This window comes from Poromitra crassiceps, assembly GCF_964638095.1.
Source record: "Poromitra crassiceps genome assembly, chromosome: 12".
NCBI classification, from domain to species: Eukaryota; Metazoa; Chordata; class Actinopteri; order Beryciformes; family Melamphaidae; genus Poromitra; species Poromitra crassiceps.
Genome location: NC_139632.1, coordinates 34,325,066 through 34,343,980, shown reverse-complemented (window position 1 = coordinate 34,343,980; position 18,915 = coordinate 34,325,066). Strand labels below are relative to the sequence as shown.

General features: G+C 45.6%; 1 protein-coding gene across 1 annotated transcript in view; it reads right to left on the bottom strand.

The window, feature by feature from the left end:
- Positions 1–1,432: 1,432 nt before the first annotated feature.
- frem1b (Fras1 related extracellular matrix 1b) overlaps positions 1,433–18,915 on the bottom strand; it is a gene marked incomplete at its 5' end in the record, with an annotated part of 59,776 nt that continues 42,293 nt past the window's right edge. Inside the window, 12 exons of the mRNA XM_083647355.1 lie at positions 1,433–2,047; positions 2,794–2,879; positions 3,602–3,720; positions 4,382–4,543; positions 5,312–5,356; positions 5,780–5,890; positions 6,356–6,564; positions 7,113–7,262; positions 8,644–8,716; positions 9,685–9,814; positions 10,142–10,286; positions 11,643–11,844. Of these exons, the coding sequence (XP_083503481.1) occupies positions 1,851–2,047; positions 2,794–2,879; positions 3,602–3,720; positions 4,382–4,543; positions 5,312–5,356; positions 5,780–5,890; positions 6,356–6,564; positions 7,113–7,262; positions 8,644–8,716; positions 9,685–9,814; positions 10,142–10,286; positions 11,643–11,844 (1,629 nt within the window). The 3' untranslated portion in view covers positions 1,433–1,850. The remainder of the gene's footprint in view (positions 2,048–2,793; positions 2,880–3,601; positions 3,721–4,381; positions 4,544–5,311; positions 5,357–5,779; positions 5,891–6,355; positions 6,565–7,112; positions 7,263–8,643; positions 8,717–9,684; positions 9,815–10,141; positions 10,287–11,642; positions 11,845–18,915) is intronic.

Sequence of the window (18,915 nt, the reverse complement as noted above, 5' to 3'; positions counted from 1 at the left end):
GTGACATAGATAAACCTCCTCCTACACACACACACACACACACACAAGAAAACAAAACTTAATGCAGTTCCTTTAATGCCTATTAAATGGTCTAGTCTGTAATAGGATATACTGTACAGTATATGATGGTCAATGGTTTCAAGGCAGCAGAGGGAGGCCCTTTGATGCAATTAGAATGTTCACCAATGCAGTTTCTGTGCTATGAGGCGCTCTAAATCCTGATTGAAAATCCTCATTGTTGTGTAGGAAGTCACATAAAATCAGAACAGTTGTCTTGAAGTAAAACTTTACTAAGCTGACCCAAGATAGTTTGTGATCTCATGATCTCATGCTGTTACAGAGAGGACAGCCTAATGGTATTATTAGTGGTTATTAAGATATTGGGAGTTATTAAGTTATGCCTGGCATAGGCTGAGCTCCTAACCCAATGCAGATAGCCTTCACCCCCATAATGTAAGAATATAATCTCTTTCCCTGAGTGTGGCTTACTCACTTATGTGTTTGCAAGTTAACTCTGTCTTAGACTCTAACCAGAGGTGACCGGTAACTCACAGGTCATTGTCTTCTTGTTGTTAATCACCCGCTGCTGGGTCTGACATGGTCCTCCAACCCTGGTGTGTGGAATCATGTCTCTGCTCAGTTCGATGGTTGTGGCTTTCGGCTTGGATCAGCTCCAGCAGTTGTCTGTGCTGATTTTCCAGTTCAAAGGTTGTTTGGGAAATGCAGGATCCGCCAAACGTGATGGTGTGGCGTGTAGATGAATCAGTCTCTCCATATGTTCACTGTAGCTTGTAGCTAGTAATTAGCATTGTCTAGCTATAGCTACTAGTGATTCAGATTCAGAGCATAAGCCACTCAGATGTCCTCAGTTGCATTCATCTCCAGCGCACGTGTATTCTCAATATTCACACGCACAACAAGCTGCTCTCAGCAGATCGCAGCTGCATGTGTGACATCATACATCATTATATTCAATGTTTCTTCATACAGCCAGCCGACTGCATCGGCAAGCAACCGCTCTCCGGCGTGCTAATCAGTCTCAGGTGTGTTTCTTCTCCATGTCCATCTCTGAGTCAATCATTTATAGACGAGGTCACCTTTCACCCCAGGAAGTACAGTATAATGTCAGTACTGTCCCTGCAGCTGCTATGCTTCCACCTAGTGTTCACATAAATCCACATCATTCTAGATGCTATGACTCTACCTAGTGTTCACTTAAATTAATATCATCCTAAAAGTAAAACTACATGGGAAAGATGTATTCTAAAATCTAAAGAAATCCCTTATATGATAGAACTTCTTGTTTGAAGGGCGTAATGTAACGTGTGAATCCAGCTGCCTCATGAGGTTAAACCTTTACAGAATAATAAAGGATTTCAGGAGCAGAACACAGTTTGCGCTGCAATCTTTATTATGACAAAAATATGGAGGCTAATGTACAGAGCAGCATCACTGCAGCGTAACATTAAATATTATTCAAACTTGAGTTGCAACGACTAGTCGATCGCCAGAAAATTTATTGACAACTATTTTGATAATCGTTTTGAGTACTTTTTTTAAAGAAAAAAGGCCGAAATTCTCAGATTCCAGCTTCTAAAATGTGACAATTTCCTGGTTTCTTTACTCCTCTATAACAGTAAACTGAATATCTTTGGCCTGTGGAGAAAACAAGACATTTGAGGACATCATCTTGGGTTTTGGGAAAAACTGATCCACATATTTCACAATTTCTTTAGACCAAACGACTAATCAATTAATTGAGAAAGTAATTGACAGATTAATCAATAATGAAAAGAATGGTTAGTTGGTTAGTTTCAAACAGTGGCATCCTGACAGTGGATCAGAGCAGATCAGTGAGTGTGAGCCGGCGCTGAGCAGATGAAAGAGTGTTGAGTTTCAGCCGAGCAGCTTGTGGAAGTCCAGCTTCCGGGATTTTCCACCAACAGGCAGTCGGAGCCGGAGGTGCTCGGCCCTGCCCATTTCAGGCTTGGTCCCGCCCCCTTCAACCTGGAGAGCGACAGCGAGGGCGCCACCGCGCCGGGTGATCCTGTGGCACACAGAGGGCACAGTTTTTCCCCACAATTTGTTGGGCTACAAAATGATTTTACAACTAAATTATTAGGAGCCGCCTCTTGTATTTGCTAATATTATTATTCTCCTTCCTACAAGGAAATCTGCCTTCGCTTGCATGAGAATAAACCCAACTTTGCATATAGGTATACAGTATATATATATATATATCACTGGCATTTTTCTAATATATATATATATATATATATATATATATATATATATATATATATATATATATATATATATATATATATATATACTAAGATTGGCCCACCATGGATTTAACCAAAAAGAAGAAGGAAAAAAGGTGACCCATATTAATGTCTTTCAGAAGCTGTGGTGGACTTGTTTCTAAAGCTAGCATGATGATACCTACACCAATGGTGTTACACCATATGAAAATAGAAGACCTAAGGAATCCAATGGTTAACCTAGCTTGTCGGCAAGGGGCCTAAATAATGCTCCAAACTTCAAAGTTGGGCTCAATTTTGAAATCTTGTGTCCTAAAGATGCCCCAAAAGTCTCTCATTCTCACTTAGTTTGTGTTGTGTCTGTGTCTGTCCAGTAGTTTGATCTGAAGGCTTCTAGAGAAGTACTCTCATGTAGTCAGACCCACCGTCGACGTCATCAAGCTATCATCTACGGCTGGCACTGCGAGACTACTAGAGAAGTGACTCTTTGCACAGCTAGGAGGCAGGAGGTGAAGGAACAAACACTCACCCATCCAAAATGGCTTCCTCCCAGCCAGCCTCCACAGCCAGCTCATGTCTCTTCTGGACTGAACGCTGGGCAGGCTGCTGTCCCACCTGACAAGAGCATTTGAAACCATTTGTTAGTTTATTAAGCAGCACTAAAACACAGCTGGGACATTATGACGTTTCATTACAGTATTGAGTGAATACCATGAGGTTTATTCTAATATGTGGAGGGAAGTCCAAGATGGCCACCATTCCCCCTGGTCTGTTCAAATGTGCTCATAACATGATGGACGTTTCACAAATCTGAAAGTGAAATGGTGGCCATCTTGGATTTTAGGTCAAATCTGACTTCACTCCACATCTGAAAAATAAACCTTATGTTATGTTAGAAATGTCATGCTTCTCTGAAAAAGTGCACAATTGTTATAAGCAAATTTGAACATTAGACCCAGGAAAATGGCAGCCATTTTGGAATTTTGTTCAAATCTGACTTCCCTCCACATCTGAAAATAAACCTTATGGTATTCACTCACTATGTTTACAGCTTATCCGCTGTACTAAAACTAACTTCCTGTATTCCCTCACTATATGTTCCGCTGTACTAAAACTAACTTCCTGTATTCCCTCACTATATGTTCCGCTGTACTAAAACTAACTTCCTGTATTCCCTCACTATGTTCCGCTGTACTAAAACTAACTTCCTGTATTCCCTCACTATGTTCCGCTGTACTAAAACTAACTTCCTGACAGTCAAACGTCTACTGTTCTACTTTTAGCAAACCCAGCTAATCAGAGAGACAGAGAGAGAGAGAATGCGCGCGCATGTTTACATCAGTGAGCAGCTCCGCTGGGCGCTGCCCCAGGTGGCCAGACCGGGACTGAGAATGTAGCATCGCCTCTTGTAGTGAGTCCAACCATCAGGGCAGGAGGTGCTGACGGACCTTCCTGTCTGGAGAGAGAGAGAGAGAGAGAGGGGGGGGGGGGGGTTGGGAGCAAGAGAGAGCGTGCAAGAGGGAGCGAGAGAGAGAGAGATATTGTATGCTTTGTCAGGGTTATTATCAATATGGTAAATGGTAAATGGCCTGCATTTATATAGCGCTTTTATCCAAAGCGCTTTAACAATCAGTAGGTAGTCTACATTCACCCATTCATACACCGATGGCGGCAGGCTGCCGCGCAGGGTGCCTACACACCATCGGGAGCAAGGAGGGTTAAGTGTCTTGCCCAAGGACACAACGACAGCAGCTGGGAGGGAGCGGGGATCGAACCGCCAACCCTTGCGTCATTGGCCGACCCGCTCTACCTCCTGAGCTAAAGCCGCCCCCCCAATATTGGTTTCATTTCTGAGGTCGAGACCCAGAATAAGGCCATTTAGGGTTTTCCTGTCTCTATGGTAACATGGTTTTGTTGTTTTGCTTTCGTCTGTTTTTTGTTTTTTTTAAATATGTGCAAATAAATAAAACTAAAGCTAAGCTAAAGGGACCGGTCACCACAGACAGACCTGGCTACCCAGCAGGGTGGACAGGCTGTGTTACTAACTCAAATGAAATAGAAAAAATGTCATAACGAAATAAAATAAAAACAAATGAAAAATGCAAAACTACAATAACCTTGTGCTGGCGGAGCGTTGGTTGAGGTCTGGGCGCCGGGCGGCGTTGGGGTGCTGGGTGGTGGGGTTTGGGTGCTGGGTGGGGTTTGGGTGCTGGTGTGTCCCTCTGCGGGGCGTCTCCCACCTGCAGCTCCTCCAGACGCAAAGGAGTCAGACTGTGGAACTGAGAGGAGGAGGGACTCGCATCAGCATGGAGGGGTCATAACAAGGACCTCAATTCAGTCCACATCACAGCCACAGATTGGATGAGATTTTGTCCCTCAGAAACCAATCAGAGAATATTTATAATTTATAATACTTTATAAACCTTGTTATAACTTACCATGCATGATTATAAACATTTATAGATGCTTTTAACTTGACAACATAAACATTCGAAATTGCCCCTAAATACGAGGAATCATCGTGATGTCACAAAACCCCCGGAAGCACAGCAGTTAACGAGAATGGGAGCTGGGGCTCTGTGTCTCTGTCTGTCCCACTGATGACATCCTCAGTGATGTCATTAACCACTGTGACATCATCAGTGATGTCATAAACCACTGATGACATCGGTCCCACTGATTACATCATCAGTGATGTCATAAACCACTGATGACATCAGTCCCACTGATGACATCATCAGTTATGTCATAAACCACTGATGACATCAGTCCCACTGATGACATCATCAGCGATGTCATAAACCACTGATGACATCATCAGCGGGCGAGGCTGCGAGCGAGCCCACGCAGCGGGCGAGCCTATGAATCGAGTGCACGAGATGCCTAGTTCCTCTATATTCTCTAACTGGGTTCACTTCTTGTAAAATAAATAATGTTGAAGTTTAACAATTCATTAGTTTGGTGGGGACCCCCTGGAACACCCTCAAGGACCCCTGTTGGTCCCCGAACCCCATGTTGAGAACCAATGGTCTAAACCTCAGTCTCACCGTCCAGACTCGCTCTTCCCTCCTCCTCTCTGCAGACAGATGGACCTGCGGACACATGGCCAAACAGAAACCGGTTTGTGGACATTTGAAAATGTGACACAATTCAGTCAAGGCGTTCCTGAGTTATCGCGTTAACGAGCTAGAAAATGTCATTTGTGAGGTCACAGTGACCTTGATCTTTGACCACCAACATCTAATCAGTTCATCAATGAGTCCAAGTGGACGTTTGAGCCAAATGTGACAAAATTCAGTCAAGGAGTACCTGAGATATTGTGTTAACGAGCTAGAAAATGGTGTTCGTGAGGTCACAGTGACCTTGGACGAGTGGACGTTGACAAGTGGACGTTTGAGCCAAATGTGAAGAAATTCTGTCAAGACGTTACTGTGGAAAATAAAAAGGCAGACTTTGGCACTCTATACTGAGAGAAAGAAGGAAAGAGAGTTGCTCGAACTAGAAGAAACACCAACCCTGGTCACTGGTCCTCCATGTCTGACCACATGTCCAGTGCTCCCACTGCTCCCAGTGCCTGATGGTGGCAGCTGCCTGCTGTAGTGTGTGTAGCTGGGAGCCGCCTGGTCCTGCAGTTAGGGATGTGGATCGTTAATGACTTTTTATTGATATACCATTTTCGAGACTGCTTAATGATCCAAGTCTTTATCGATTCCACTATCGATACTTATAAAGACAAGACGACAATACATTCTTAACACAACTGTCCTGGTATTGCTTTGCTTAACTGTGAGTCTGTGACTGTTTGATTTCTGAACAGAATGAATGAATGAATGAACATTTGCCTGATGAGGGAATTCAATTCTCCTTTGTTTCGTTAACGGTGGTTGGCAGACAATCAATTGAATTGAAAAACTTTAATCCATGTATGTTTGTGCACCAGTGATTTGAGGTAAATGACATGACTCGTCTCTTGAGACATAACGTTACGTTATAGGACCCGTTAATCTCGATAGCATATCGATAGGCTCAGACCTGATTGACCTTCGGGTTTTGAGAAATCGATCGATACCGGGTCTCGATCTCATCCCTACCTGTGGTTCCCCTTCTGCATAGTCGTAGAGCCTGCGGTGTGGGACGTCGCCGCGGGGCGGGTGGGGCGGGTTCTCCCACAGCAGCTCCGCCTCGATGTCAGTGACGGGGTCCGCCTCCTCCGGCCGGGGGGGCAAGGCGGGGGGAACTGGAGCGAGGGGGGGTCGCTTCTTGTCCTCCTCTACCCTCAGGTCGTCTGGGTCGCACCGGCCTGAGAGGAGAGCGCGGGAGGGAGAAAGACCCAAATCTCAATGTCCGGTCTCAGAGCCTCTCTCGGACTTTGACAAGTTCTGACTTCCTGCCAGGCTGCACACAATCGCTCGCGGCTCGTGCAAAAAATAGATCAGACACAGAAGCTCTCCCTGCTGGGCCGGTCTGATCTGTTAACAAGGGCACGGAAAGGAAACTGGCTGCGCTTCGAGGAGCTTTGCCTCGCTTCCTCATCCGATGTGTTTGCACTGAAAAGCTGAGTTAGTACCAGTCGAGAATTGACGAGAAGGGCGGCATGACGATATTTCTAGTCAACGTAATGCAGACTTAGTGATGGATGAGGCTCAGACATGGCTTTGTACGTTAAAACGTTGTCGTTCTCAAGGATCTCGATAGTCTGCTGTTTCAGCAAAACAAGAATGAAAGCTGACTTTCCCTCCTGATCCAGCCTGATTACACGACATTAGACTAACTAACAAAACAGATGTGTGATGCAGCCTCTGTACATTAGAACTTCAGCGTGTTCCGTGTGTGCGAAGTGTCAAAAACCTCCTCTGGGGTCGATGATCTCCACGGTGGCCGAGGTCCTCTGGCCCAGGACGGCGTTCCTGGGGTTCTTCAGGACCACCGTGAACGTCTCGTGGTTTTCCTCCAGGCCGTCATCTGTCAGGTAAATATTCCAGGTTTTCATACTGACTCCTGACAGAGAGATTCGGAGAGAGAGACAGAGAGAGACAAAGACAAAGAGACAGAGAGAGAAGACAGGATGATAAATCATCAACACAGGAAGAGAGGGAGGTAAACTAGAGGTCTGGCCTGGAAATAAAAACCTGACTCCAGTCTGAGCCTGTGACATTCAGGCCCGACCCGAAACTAAGCCTGACTGTACACACTGTACACAACACTTGAAGCACAAACTCGAAATCAAAACATTCATATTTAAAAGTCATTGCCTTGTGGTCAGTGTATTTTTTGGTCATTCTATTCTCTTTTCAGGAAAGAAAGGATGGTGATAACGGATGGTGATTTGATTTTCATTTCAAAATCCACAAATGAAAAACAGTATGGCATTTTCTGTTTTACTGCTCAGAAACGGCAGATACTCCTTCATAAATATAAAGGACTTGATTCTTCCTTTATCGAAATAGAAATGAAATAGAAAATTAACCAGTAAAACAAAAAACGTATGCCATTTTGGTACTGTAGCTGCTGTGCATCTTTCAGGAGAGAGACAGAGAGGGAGAGAGAGACCGAGAGAGGGAGAGAGAGACAGAGAGGGAGAGAGAGACAGAGAGAGGGAGAGAGAGACAGAGAGAGAGGGAGAAAGCCACACATGAGAGAAAAACAAAAAAACAAGCCCAACCGACCGAGGCGACTTATTTATTTAAAAGAACAAGCCTGTCCCGGCCAATACCCGGCATGCCGTCTCGGGGTCCCGTCGGGTTTGGGTCGGGTTGCAGACCTCTAGTAGCCTGGTAAACCATCCAGTCACGTGAACATTAAGTGCTTGGTTCTGCGAGACAGTCTGGTCTCTGCCCACCAGGGGTGGGCATTTTCAGAATCCACAAAGCGGAACGGGCCAATCAGGGACCTGCCCTGTAGTTGACATCGTAGCCAGCCATCAGGAACGCGGTTGGCAAAACAGTAATGGCTGCTTCCATGGGCTCTCCGGCTCGAGCAGTAATGTCAACCTTCTTTGAGTTTAAACAGCCATAAGTGCAGTTATTGCAGAAATAGACTAAATAACAACAATTAAACAAGAGTATGCAACAGCGGGGTTTCTCTGTGGAAAATACTTTTTCACCGTTCTTCCGAGTGGATTTGGATTTGACTGGATCCGATGCTGATTGGCTGAAGGACTGGCTACTTCCAACCACTGAAATGACTGCACAGCTCAGAGTCCAATGTGAGTTCAGGGATCCCGATGGTTTTAATCAGGCTAGAGTAGAATTAGAAACTACACAAAATGTAGAAGGAAGTCCTGCTGGTAGAAGGAAGTCCTGCTGGTAGAAGGAGTGGAGTGCAGGAGGGTAAAGTAGAGTCAAATAAATAAACTGGAGAGCAGAACATGGATTCAGACCTGGATCAAACTGGATGAGACCGGCTGTGCTGTGAGTGAAATCTCTGCCAGGCTTGGCCGATCCTTCCTCCACCTACAGAAAATCACATACGACACATTTATGGCCCATTTCCACCGCACTGGTATTGGTACGGCTCCGCCCGGCTCCACTCACTTTTTTGTAGCTTTCCACAGGTCAAAAACCGGGACAACCCGGGTTGAGTCGTACTTTTTCTAGTACCTACCACCTCGAGGTTCCAGGGCTGTGGACCCGGTACCATACGGTGACGTGAAAACACTGCAGACGACTGATTGGTCAGGCAGAATCGTGTTTACTGTGTCTCTGGATACCAGTTTAGTGACAATTACCTTCCCTTGTGTGTAACATTATTTCCCAAACTTGGAGTTCTATAGAAGTCTATTGGACTACCCTGCACGTTGTGGGAGTTCTATAGAAGTCTATTGGACTACCCGCACGTTGTGGGAGTTCTATAGAAGTCTATTGGACTACCCTGCATGTTGTGGGAGGTCTATAGAAGTCTATTGGACTACCCTGCACATTGTGGGAGTTCTGTAGAAGTCTATTGGACTACCCTGCACGTTGTGGGAGTTATATATAAGTCTATTGGACTACCCTGCATGTTGTGGGAGGTCTATAGAAGTATATTGGACTACCCTGCACATTGTGGGAGTTCTGTAGAAGTCTATTGGACTACCCTGCACATTGTGGGAGTTATATAGAAGTCTATTGGACTACCCTGCACGTTGACAAGTGCATTAAGGGGTCCTGACCAAACGTCAACAGTATTCAAAGTTTTGGGGTGAGAATGAGTTGAACCTTCAGCAGGAGAAAGATCTGTCATAGTGAGACTGGTACCTGGCGAGTCTGGTACGAAGAACGTGCTGTTGCCAGTGGCAACAGCACGTTCTTCGTTTGTCCTTCCGGGCCTCCGTATGCACTGGCTATGCTGTGCTTTATCTACAAATATGTTGTGTTTTCTGTCGCACTCTAGTGGTCAGAAAGCGTCACTTGCTGCAGCTTTACAGTAGGCGTCGTCGTACCTGGATAGCAACATAAGCAGGGTCGATGCTCTTCCCGCTGCGCTGGATCTGGATCTGAAGCGTTCCTGCTGTCTCACACACTCGGTAACATGAAGCTGACAGCTCGACACGAGACCAGGACAAGTCCAACCTACACACACGCACGCACGCACGCACGCACGCACACACACGCACATGCACACGCACACACACACACACACACACACACACACACACGCACACACACACACACACAGGTTTCAACAAGTTAAATTAAAGATGTTGAATTACTTTAAGACCATTATGAATGCAATTTAAGATCTATTTCACATCTATAGTGGTAAAAAAGTACAGGGAATATGAAGGAAAATCAGATGTTGATGCTCCTGATGTGAGACTATATTGGGGGATGTCAGGATGTCTTGAACCCTTCCCATACAGTCTGACTCTACTACCAAGGTGTGCTTCTTGCCCTTACACTTCAGGCAGCATGGTGTTTCCTGCCGGGTCAATGAGGCGGAACTGGAAGCTGTCGGCTGTCACCTCCATGTCGGCCGGGACCACGAACAGCACTGCCCGCCGGTCCAGGTCCTGCTGGGTGAACCGGGTTTGGATGTAGGCTCCTGGTGGGACCAGTAGGATACTGTAACTCCATCCCTCAATTACCCAATTATAGCTACTAATTTGATTAATCAGAGTTTATTATACCAACATTTATGTTTTTCATGTTCAAATACATGAGGGTTGGGCTATAGAGGGTATGCATGTGATGTCACAGAGGCAGAAGTCACTGTGGGGTCACACCCACTGAGTCACAGCAAGACTGAGCTTGAATGCAGTAATCAGCCTAGATAACTGACACCTGCTGCTCAGGGAGGAACTTGACACTCATTTTGACACTCATTCCCGATTGAGGGGGCGTGTTCCAGTTGGTGTGCATACCCTCTATTGAAAAATGCTACCTTATCATTATTTAGAGTTAGACCCCTTCCTGACAAGCTAGCATGACCATGCTGGTACCAATTGATTTTGCAGCACGCACAACTCCTGGTTTTGAAGCAGCTTAATTGGTGCAGGTTGCAGGGAGATCACAGGAACAGAGGTAGACAACAGCACTCACATTAGAAGTAGTTCTTGAAGTTTTAACAGGGTAATAGGGGCCCCTATTAAGAGACATCCTTGATTTCAGCAGCGTAAAACTTCTTTAAAACGTAAAACGTCTTTAAACACACAGGGGCTGAGCATCTGATTGCAGGACACTGAACTCAAATCAGTCAGTTCAATCAGCTCTGCAGGTGAGAGGTGAGCTGTACCTGTCACAGCGTTCTCCAGGTGAGAGATGAGCTGTACCTGTCAGAGCGTTCTCCAGGTGAGAGGTGAGCTGTACCTGTCAGAGCGTTCTCCAGGTGAGAGGTGAGCTGTACCTGTCAGAGTGTTCTCCAGGTGAGAGGTGAGCTGTACCTGTCAGAGCGTTCTCCAGGTGAGAGGTGAGCTGTACCTGTCAGAGCGTTCTCCAGGTGAGAGGTGAGCTGTACCTGTCAGAGCGTTCTCCAGGTGAGAGGTGAGCTGTACCTGTCAGAGCGTTCTCCAGGTGAGAGGTGAGCTGTACCTGTCAGAGCGTTCTCCAGGTGAGAGGTGAGCTGTACCTGTCAGAGCGTTCTCCAGGTGAGAGGTGAGCTGTACCTGTCAGAGCGTTCTCCAGGTGAGAGGTGAGCTATACCTGTCAGAGCGTTCTCCAGGTGAGAGGTGAGCTGTACCTGTCAGAGCGTTCTCCAGGTGAGAGGTGAGCTGTACCTGTCAATGCGTTCTCCAGGTGAGAGGTGAGCTGTACCTGTCAGAGCGTTCTCCAGGTGAGAGGTGAGCTGTACCTGTCAGAGCGTTCTCCAGGTGAGAGGTGAGCTGTACCTGTCAGAGCGTTCTCCAGGCGAGAGGTGAGCTGTACCTGTCAGAGCGTTCTCCAGGCGAGAGGTGAGCTGTACCTGTCAGAGCGTTCTCCAGGTAGCCGTAGCGCGGGGGGTGGGTGATGCTGTACTCCAGCACGGGGGTGGGGCTGTCAGGGTCAGAGGCCTGCAGGTGTCTGGAGGTGATGAAGACACCGGCTCGCCCTGCCCCCAAATCCACCAGCGTGCTGGGGCTCCGCTTGGCCGAGAGCGATGGGGGGGCACGGTCCACACGCTCAACCTGGCCACAGGGGGACGAACATGATGTTATTATGTTACAGTCATCTAGCAGACGCTTTTATCCAAAGCGGCTTACAATAGTACATTTGTCAACAACAGTAATGAGAACAACTGTGCAACACAGTCTTCAGACTTTTAAAAAGGAATACAGTAGTAGCACTTCTGTCAGGATCTACTATAGTCAAAAATTAAACGTTATTAGCGATCATATGCAATATTTATATTTGATGGTAAGGCTCTGTTCTGGGAGCTCCCTGCCCTTCCATGCGCTTATATGGAAAGCCTAAAGCCTGCTTTATACTCACCATGCCGTGAAGGGCGCGGGGGTGGAGCGAGGGCCGGACGCGTCAAATGACGTCAATGTGTTGGCCGTGGTTGGGCGCTACCTCAGTAGGGTGCCCACCGTGTACCTGAAGATTTTTCTCTCAGCGCGACCTCCGCACGGCTTCTCTCCAAACATGGCTGCTTTCAAGCCACTGAGCCCTGAACACTAAGCTGTGTTTTCACCACATTTCTTGACCCATGTGGTAGGCTAAACTTTGATTTGCAACTGTTTGTTTTTAGTCATTTCACCAAGTAAATGTGTTGTGTTGAGAGCATGTTTGAGAGAGATTAAAAGCATCACAGAGTAGGCTATCAGGGCTGAGAACTGAAACGGCTATTCAGTAAAAACAAGTTTGGTGATTCATTCATGTGCTGATGTACGTTCGTTTGAGAGTGAAAGCGCACTCAGTACTGCACATAATAGCGTTTCATTGCGACTTTTTCACGGGCTGTTCTCACTATTACCATTATACAATACATGCTGATCACTTGGCTGATCACTTCTGAGTATAAAAGCATCTGCCCCAGCGCGAGGTCCGCACGGTGACTCGCGGAGCTCCACCCCACGGAGCTTGTTCGAGTATAATGAGCCCTTATGGCAGGGAGAGCAGCAGCAGTCTCTGGGAGCAGGGAGAGCAGCAGCAGTCTCTGGGAGCAGGGAGAGCAGCAGCAGTCTCTGGGAGCAGGGAGAGCAGCAGCAAAGACCCCCCCCCCCATACAGAACAGAGCAAGCAACAATGACAACAGAAATGTCATTGTTTCAGTCAGACACAGCATGTAAGGAGGAGCTGGGGTGGAGGCCGGTCGCAAACGACTTGCAGAGAAAGCCGGAAAAAAAGAAGGTGGAAATGAAGCAGCTTGAAATTCACCTTATTCTTTGCCCATACAAGGACGCTTCTGCATGACGTCATTTCGTAATCGTCTTTCCGGTTTTAAACACGGAAGTAGAGTACGCCTACCGCAGTCATTTAGACTTGCCAAAAAGCTGTTTTCAAGCTAAAAAAAAACCCAAACTGTTTTAAAGTTTTAATATTTGTCGGGTGAGAACGTAACATATGTGACCAGTTCATCAGAATAACGCCTATTGGAAATCTTTAACGAGCAGCGAGGACCGGGAGTGCTGACTGTGCTGACACCCGGTCGGACTAGCTATCTGTCAAACCCTACTGTAGTTAGGCTACTGGCAGTGAGAAAACACTGTCGATGTGCTTTTGAAACTAACGTTAAATGCCGACCGGGTACAGCCATCGGCTCCTCGCAGCAGTAACGTTATGAACATGTAACTGAAGTTGGCCGCAGTGTAGCTTAATTCTGAATGTTGCCAAACTTCATTCATACTGACTAGGGATGTCAATTTTCGGTTAATTTCACTTTCGATTAACCAACGCTAATAATCGATTAACCTATCGGTTAATTCATAATTTTTTTTTTTTTTTTTTTTTTTTGTCTATTTACTCAATGAGCTCATGCCCAAACAAGGCGTGTCTATTTAGATGCTGAAATGTTAATGCTTTTTGTGCTAGAGTAAATAGACAAAAAAAAAAAAAAAAAAAAAAAAATATTAACTGATAGACCGACAGCAATAACCGAACAACTACGTTAGCGACGGTTAATCGATTAACGGTTAACCGTTGACATCCCTAATACTGACGTTTTATTTTGAAAATGGCCGCCAACTAGCGCTGAACCGGAAGAACAAATATGTTGCGTCGAACGCGGAAGAGAGAAAAAGTGGGCGTGGTGAATAAGGTGAATAGAGCGCTCTGTATAAGATTTGCCAATGAAAGCCTAGAGCATACATGGGCAACATACGGCCCGCGGGCCGTATGCGGCCCGCGGGCGCCCCCTGTGTGGCCCGCGATGGAATTGCAAAAAAAATAAAAAATAAAAAAATAAATCTTTTTTTTTTTTTTTTTTACAGTGCACTTGAACGCAACATGCAATATACCCGCTGAATAAGTGTCCAAATGTTCATGTCATTCTGGGCAATACTCTTCTGTTATAGCATTTCAGTCTGAAATATGGAATATCTTTCAATAATATTTATGACTAAAAGGCTAAAAGTAATCTCATGTGTAAGAAATGACTGTTCTACATTGAAGTAGAAATTTAAATAATTAACTTGTTGGTTTTGGATTTATTTAGCTTCAAGAGTGCATTTTTGTTCTTGTGTGACCCTCAACACAGGCTTTGAGAATCCCGGGCCACTTACTGATACTTATGCTTATGCTTAAATTAACCCACTCATATTCTGGTTTATTTCAAGAAAAACATTTCGGCTAGTGGAAATTCTAATTGGCTGGTAACTTTAAAATCTAGCAGCCATATTGGCAGGTGGTGAAAAAAGTTAATTTCAAGCCCTGCAGGGAGAGCAGGTGGTGACATAGGAGTGAGTGAGGAAAAGGATCAAATATCGGTGGTTAAGACTGAATAATGACATCACAATTGTTAATTTAAAATGAGTTATTCCTCTAAACCTGGGTTCAAATGCCCCAAATTTTTCATGCTGGCGCCGTTCAGCCCTCAGCAAAATCTGGTAGGGAGGACATTTTTTTGTGGCCCTCTCTATCATCAAAGTTGCCCATCCATGGGTTACGGCATGACAATATTTGTTCGGCCCCCGGCAACAATCTGGGTTTCTCATGTGGCCCCCCATGAAAAATAGTTGCCCACCCCTGCCTTAGATGGTAAATCATCTCTTAGTCCTCTGTGACAGTATTTTCCTGTGTGTACCCTCTAACACATACCCACCACACAGGGTACACACATAGTAACGTTCAGTCAGAACTCATTTATAATTAAGCCCATAGTTAATGAACTAATCATGTACAAAACACACACACAGTCACATATTTTATATACTGTATATGTTGTAAGCCTAATTTTTGCCATCACAGCTGCTTTTTACATGTATGGGATAATACAGGCTAATATACAAGGTGTCCCAAGCTCTGAGTCATTATAAACTCAATTAGCTACAGAAGCTAATGTTTACATTCAGTCCTTGTATATTTCTCTCATGTGTTCATCATTCCTTTCCTCCTCTGTGTGTGTGTGATTGAGAAATGAATTGCAGGTGGTGTTCATCCTAATTGGCCTGGTCAGGTGTCAGATTGCTGCTGGCTGATTGGCTGGTGGAGAGCATTTAAGCCAGCTGATGCCATCCTGTCGCCCCTTGCTCTCCTCATTCCCAACGATGATGGCTGCTGTGCTGACTGCTGTGTTCTGTCAGGTAGGAACTGTGTGTAGACCTACTTTAGTAGTTCTGCAGAACTTTATTAAGATGTGTCTTTATCTTGGTAGACCTGTGCAGTCTAAACTGTAAATAGTTACCTTCCAGATCTACACTTTTGTACACTGTAAATAACACTTACCCAAGTAGCAGAAAGTAGGGGGAGAAGCCCTTTAGTTTTTTGTAACATTTTCTGATGTTTATTTTGTAGGAGCTTATAGGTAAGAGCTGTGTCTCTTATTTAATCCATCATTTTCTTTTCTTAGGTAAATTTAAGGTTGGGGATTAGTTTGATTGGTTAGTTGTGTTGGGGCCATGCTGTGCTCTGAAACTAAACCTGCTACTTGTGAACTTGTGATGGTGGTTTGGCTGATCATCCTTGGGAGTGGGAAGAGTGGGGGCACTTTTGTGTTGCGGTCCCGTTCCCAGAGGCCAGTTCCTAACATAATTGGGTGCTCGTCTGCTTTTCTCATTCGTCAGCACGTCGTCTGTGAGTGTGTGTGTATATATATATTATGTTTGTCTGGTGGGCAGTCTTTGTGCAGGTGGTAAATGGTGTTAGTCAAGGTGGCTTTGCATGGAGCTGAGGAAGTTCATGGTGGTTAAGCTGGTGGAGATGTTTGTTGGAGGAGGAGCCGGTCAGATGGGACCAGTAAGACTGAGGAGGGGCATGACAAGGCAGGGCCGTCAGTAGCACCGTTCTCCTCTTTCTGTGTAGACTGCTACCCTACAAGAGTCTAATAGACTTGCCTGTCACTCTGACTCCCAAGCCGTCTAAATCAGCGATACAGACGTATTTACAAGTGTCACAGAAACATTTCAAAGCCACATATTGAGAAGAAGAGTTCATAGCTTCTCGACATCGGGGTTAGAAAGCTCGACGCTGCTCATAAATGCCTCTTTTCATCTGAAGTCTGTGCTGGTGATATTTTTTACCGAGCCTTTGGCCAGAGTGGCGCTGTGACGGCTGAGAGCTCTAACCTGGAAAAAATATCACCAGCACAGACTTCAGATGAAAAGAGGCATTTATGAGCAGCGTCGAGCTTTCTAACTCCGACGTCGAGAAGCGATGAACCCTTCTCAATATGTGGCTTTGAAATGTTTCTGTGACACTTGTAAATACGTCTGTATCACTGATTTAGACGGCTTGGGAGTCAGAGTCACAGGCAAGTCTATGTACGGAGACTCTTGTAGGGTAGCATAGTCTACACAGAAAGAGGAGAAACGGTGCTACTGACGGCCCTGCCTTGTCACGCCCCTCCTCAGTCTTACTGGTCCCCTCTGACCGGCTCCTCCTCCAACAAACATCTCCACCAGCTTTACCACCATGAGCTTCCTCAGCTCCATGCACACCATTTACCACCTGCACAAAGACTGCCCACCAGACAAACATATAAAATATATATATATACTCAGACGACGTGCTGATGAAGGAGAAAAGCGGGCGACCCCCTAATTATGTTAGGAACCGGCCTCGGGGAAGGGGACGGCAACACAAAAGTGCCCCCACTCTTCCCACTCCCACAGATGATCAGCCAAACCACCATCACAAGTTCACAAGTAGCAGGTTTAGTTTCAGAGCACAGCATGGCCCCAACATCAACAAATCAAACTAATCGCCAACCTTAATCTTACCTAAGAAAAGGATGGATTAAAAAAAAAAAATAGACGCAGCGCTCACCTATAAGCGCCTACAAAATAAACATGAGAATGTTACAAAACTAAAGGGCTTCTCCCTCCTACTACTTGGGTAAGAGTTATTTAGTGTAAAAAAGTATAGATTTGGAAGGTAGCTATTTACAGTTTGGACTGCACAAGTCTACCTAGACAAGGACAGATCTTCAAGTTCTAAAGAACTGCCAAAGTAGGCCTACACACAGTGCCTACCTGACAGAACAAAGAGTCAGCAGAGCAGCCATCATCAGTGGCAATGACTGCAAGGGATGGCATCCCTAAACCAATTTAACAGTGCGGACACAGGAAGTTGGTGAAATAAAAGTTTGGGGCTATCATTAAAAACTCAATTGCTATAACATTTAAATGTTTGTGTCATGTGTTCACATCATTCCTTTCCTCAATGTGTAATTGAACTATTAGTCCACTCATTGTACTCCCAACTATGATGACTCTTTGCTGTGTTCTGTCAGGTAGGAACTGTGTAGGCCTACTTAATTCTTCAGAACTTTAAGATGTGGTATCTTGGTGGACCTGTGCAGCCTAAACTGTAAATAACTACTTCCAGCTCTACACTTTTGTACACTAACATCTTACCCAAGTAAAGTAGGAGGGAGAAGCCCTTTAGTTTTTTGTAACATTTTCTCATGTTTATTTTGTAGGAGCTTATAGGTGAGAGCTGTCTTTTATTTAAGCCATCCTTTTCTTAGGTAAGTTTAAGGTTGGGGATTAGTTTGTTGTTGGGGCCATGCTGTGCTCTGAAACTAAACCTGCTACTTGTGATGGTTGTTTGGCTGATCATCCTTGGGAGTGGGAAGAGTGGGGGCACTTTTGTGTTGCGGTCCCGTTCCCCGAGGCCGGTTCCTAACATAATTGGGGCTCGTCCGCTTTTCTCCTTCGTCAGCACGTCGTCTGAGTATATATATATATATTTTATATGTTTGTCTGGTGGGCAGTCTTTGTGCAGATGGTAAATGGTGTGCATGGAGCTGAGGAAGCTCATGGTGGTAAAGCTGGTGGAGATGTTTGTTGGAGGTGGAGCCCATCAGAGGGGACCAGTAAGACTGAGGAGGGGCGTGACAAGGCAGGGCCGTCAGTAGCACCGTTTCTCCTCTTTCTGTGTAGACTATGCTACCCTACAAGAGTCCCGTCTCCGTACATAGACTTGCCTGTGACTCTGACTCCCAAGCCGTCTAAATCAGTGATACAGACGTATTTACAATTGTCACAGAAACATTTCAAAGCCACATATTGAGAAGAAGGGTTCATCGCTTCTCGACGTCTGGGTTAGAAAGCTCGACGCTGCTCATAAATGCCTCTTTTCATCTGAAGTCTGTGCTGGTGATATTTTTTCCAGGTTAGAGCTCCCAGCCGTCAGAGCGCTCAACAGCGCCACTCTGGCCGAGAGCTTGGTAAAAAATATCACCAGCACAGACTTCAGATGAAAAGAGGCATTTATGAGCAGCGACGAGCTTTCTAAGCCCGATGTCGAGAAGCTATGAACTCTTCTTCTCAATATGTGGCTTTGAAATGTTTCTGTGACACTTGTAAATACGTCTATCGCTGATTTAGACGGCTTGGGAGTCAGAGTGACAGGCAAGTCTATGTACGGAGACTCTTGTAGGGTAGCAGTCTACACAGAAAGAGGAGAAACGGTGCTACTGACGGCCCTGCCTTGTCACACCCCTCCTCAGTCTTACTGGTCCCCTCTGACCGGCTCCTCCTCCAACAAACCTCTCCACCAGCTTTACCACCATGAGCTTCCTCAGCTCCATGCAAAGGCACCTTGACTAACACCATTTACCACCTGCACAAAGACTGCCCACCAGACAAACATAAAAT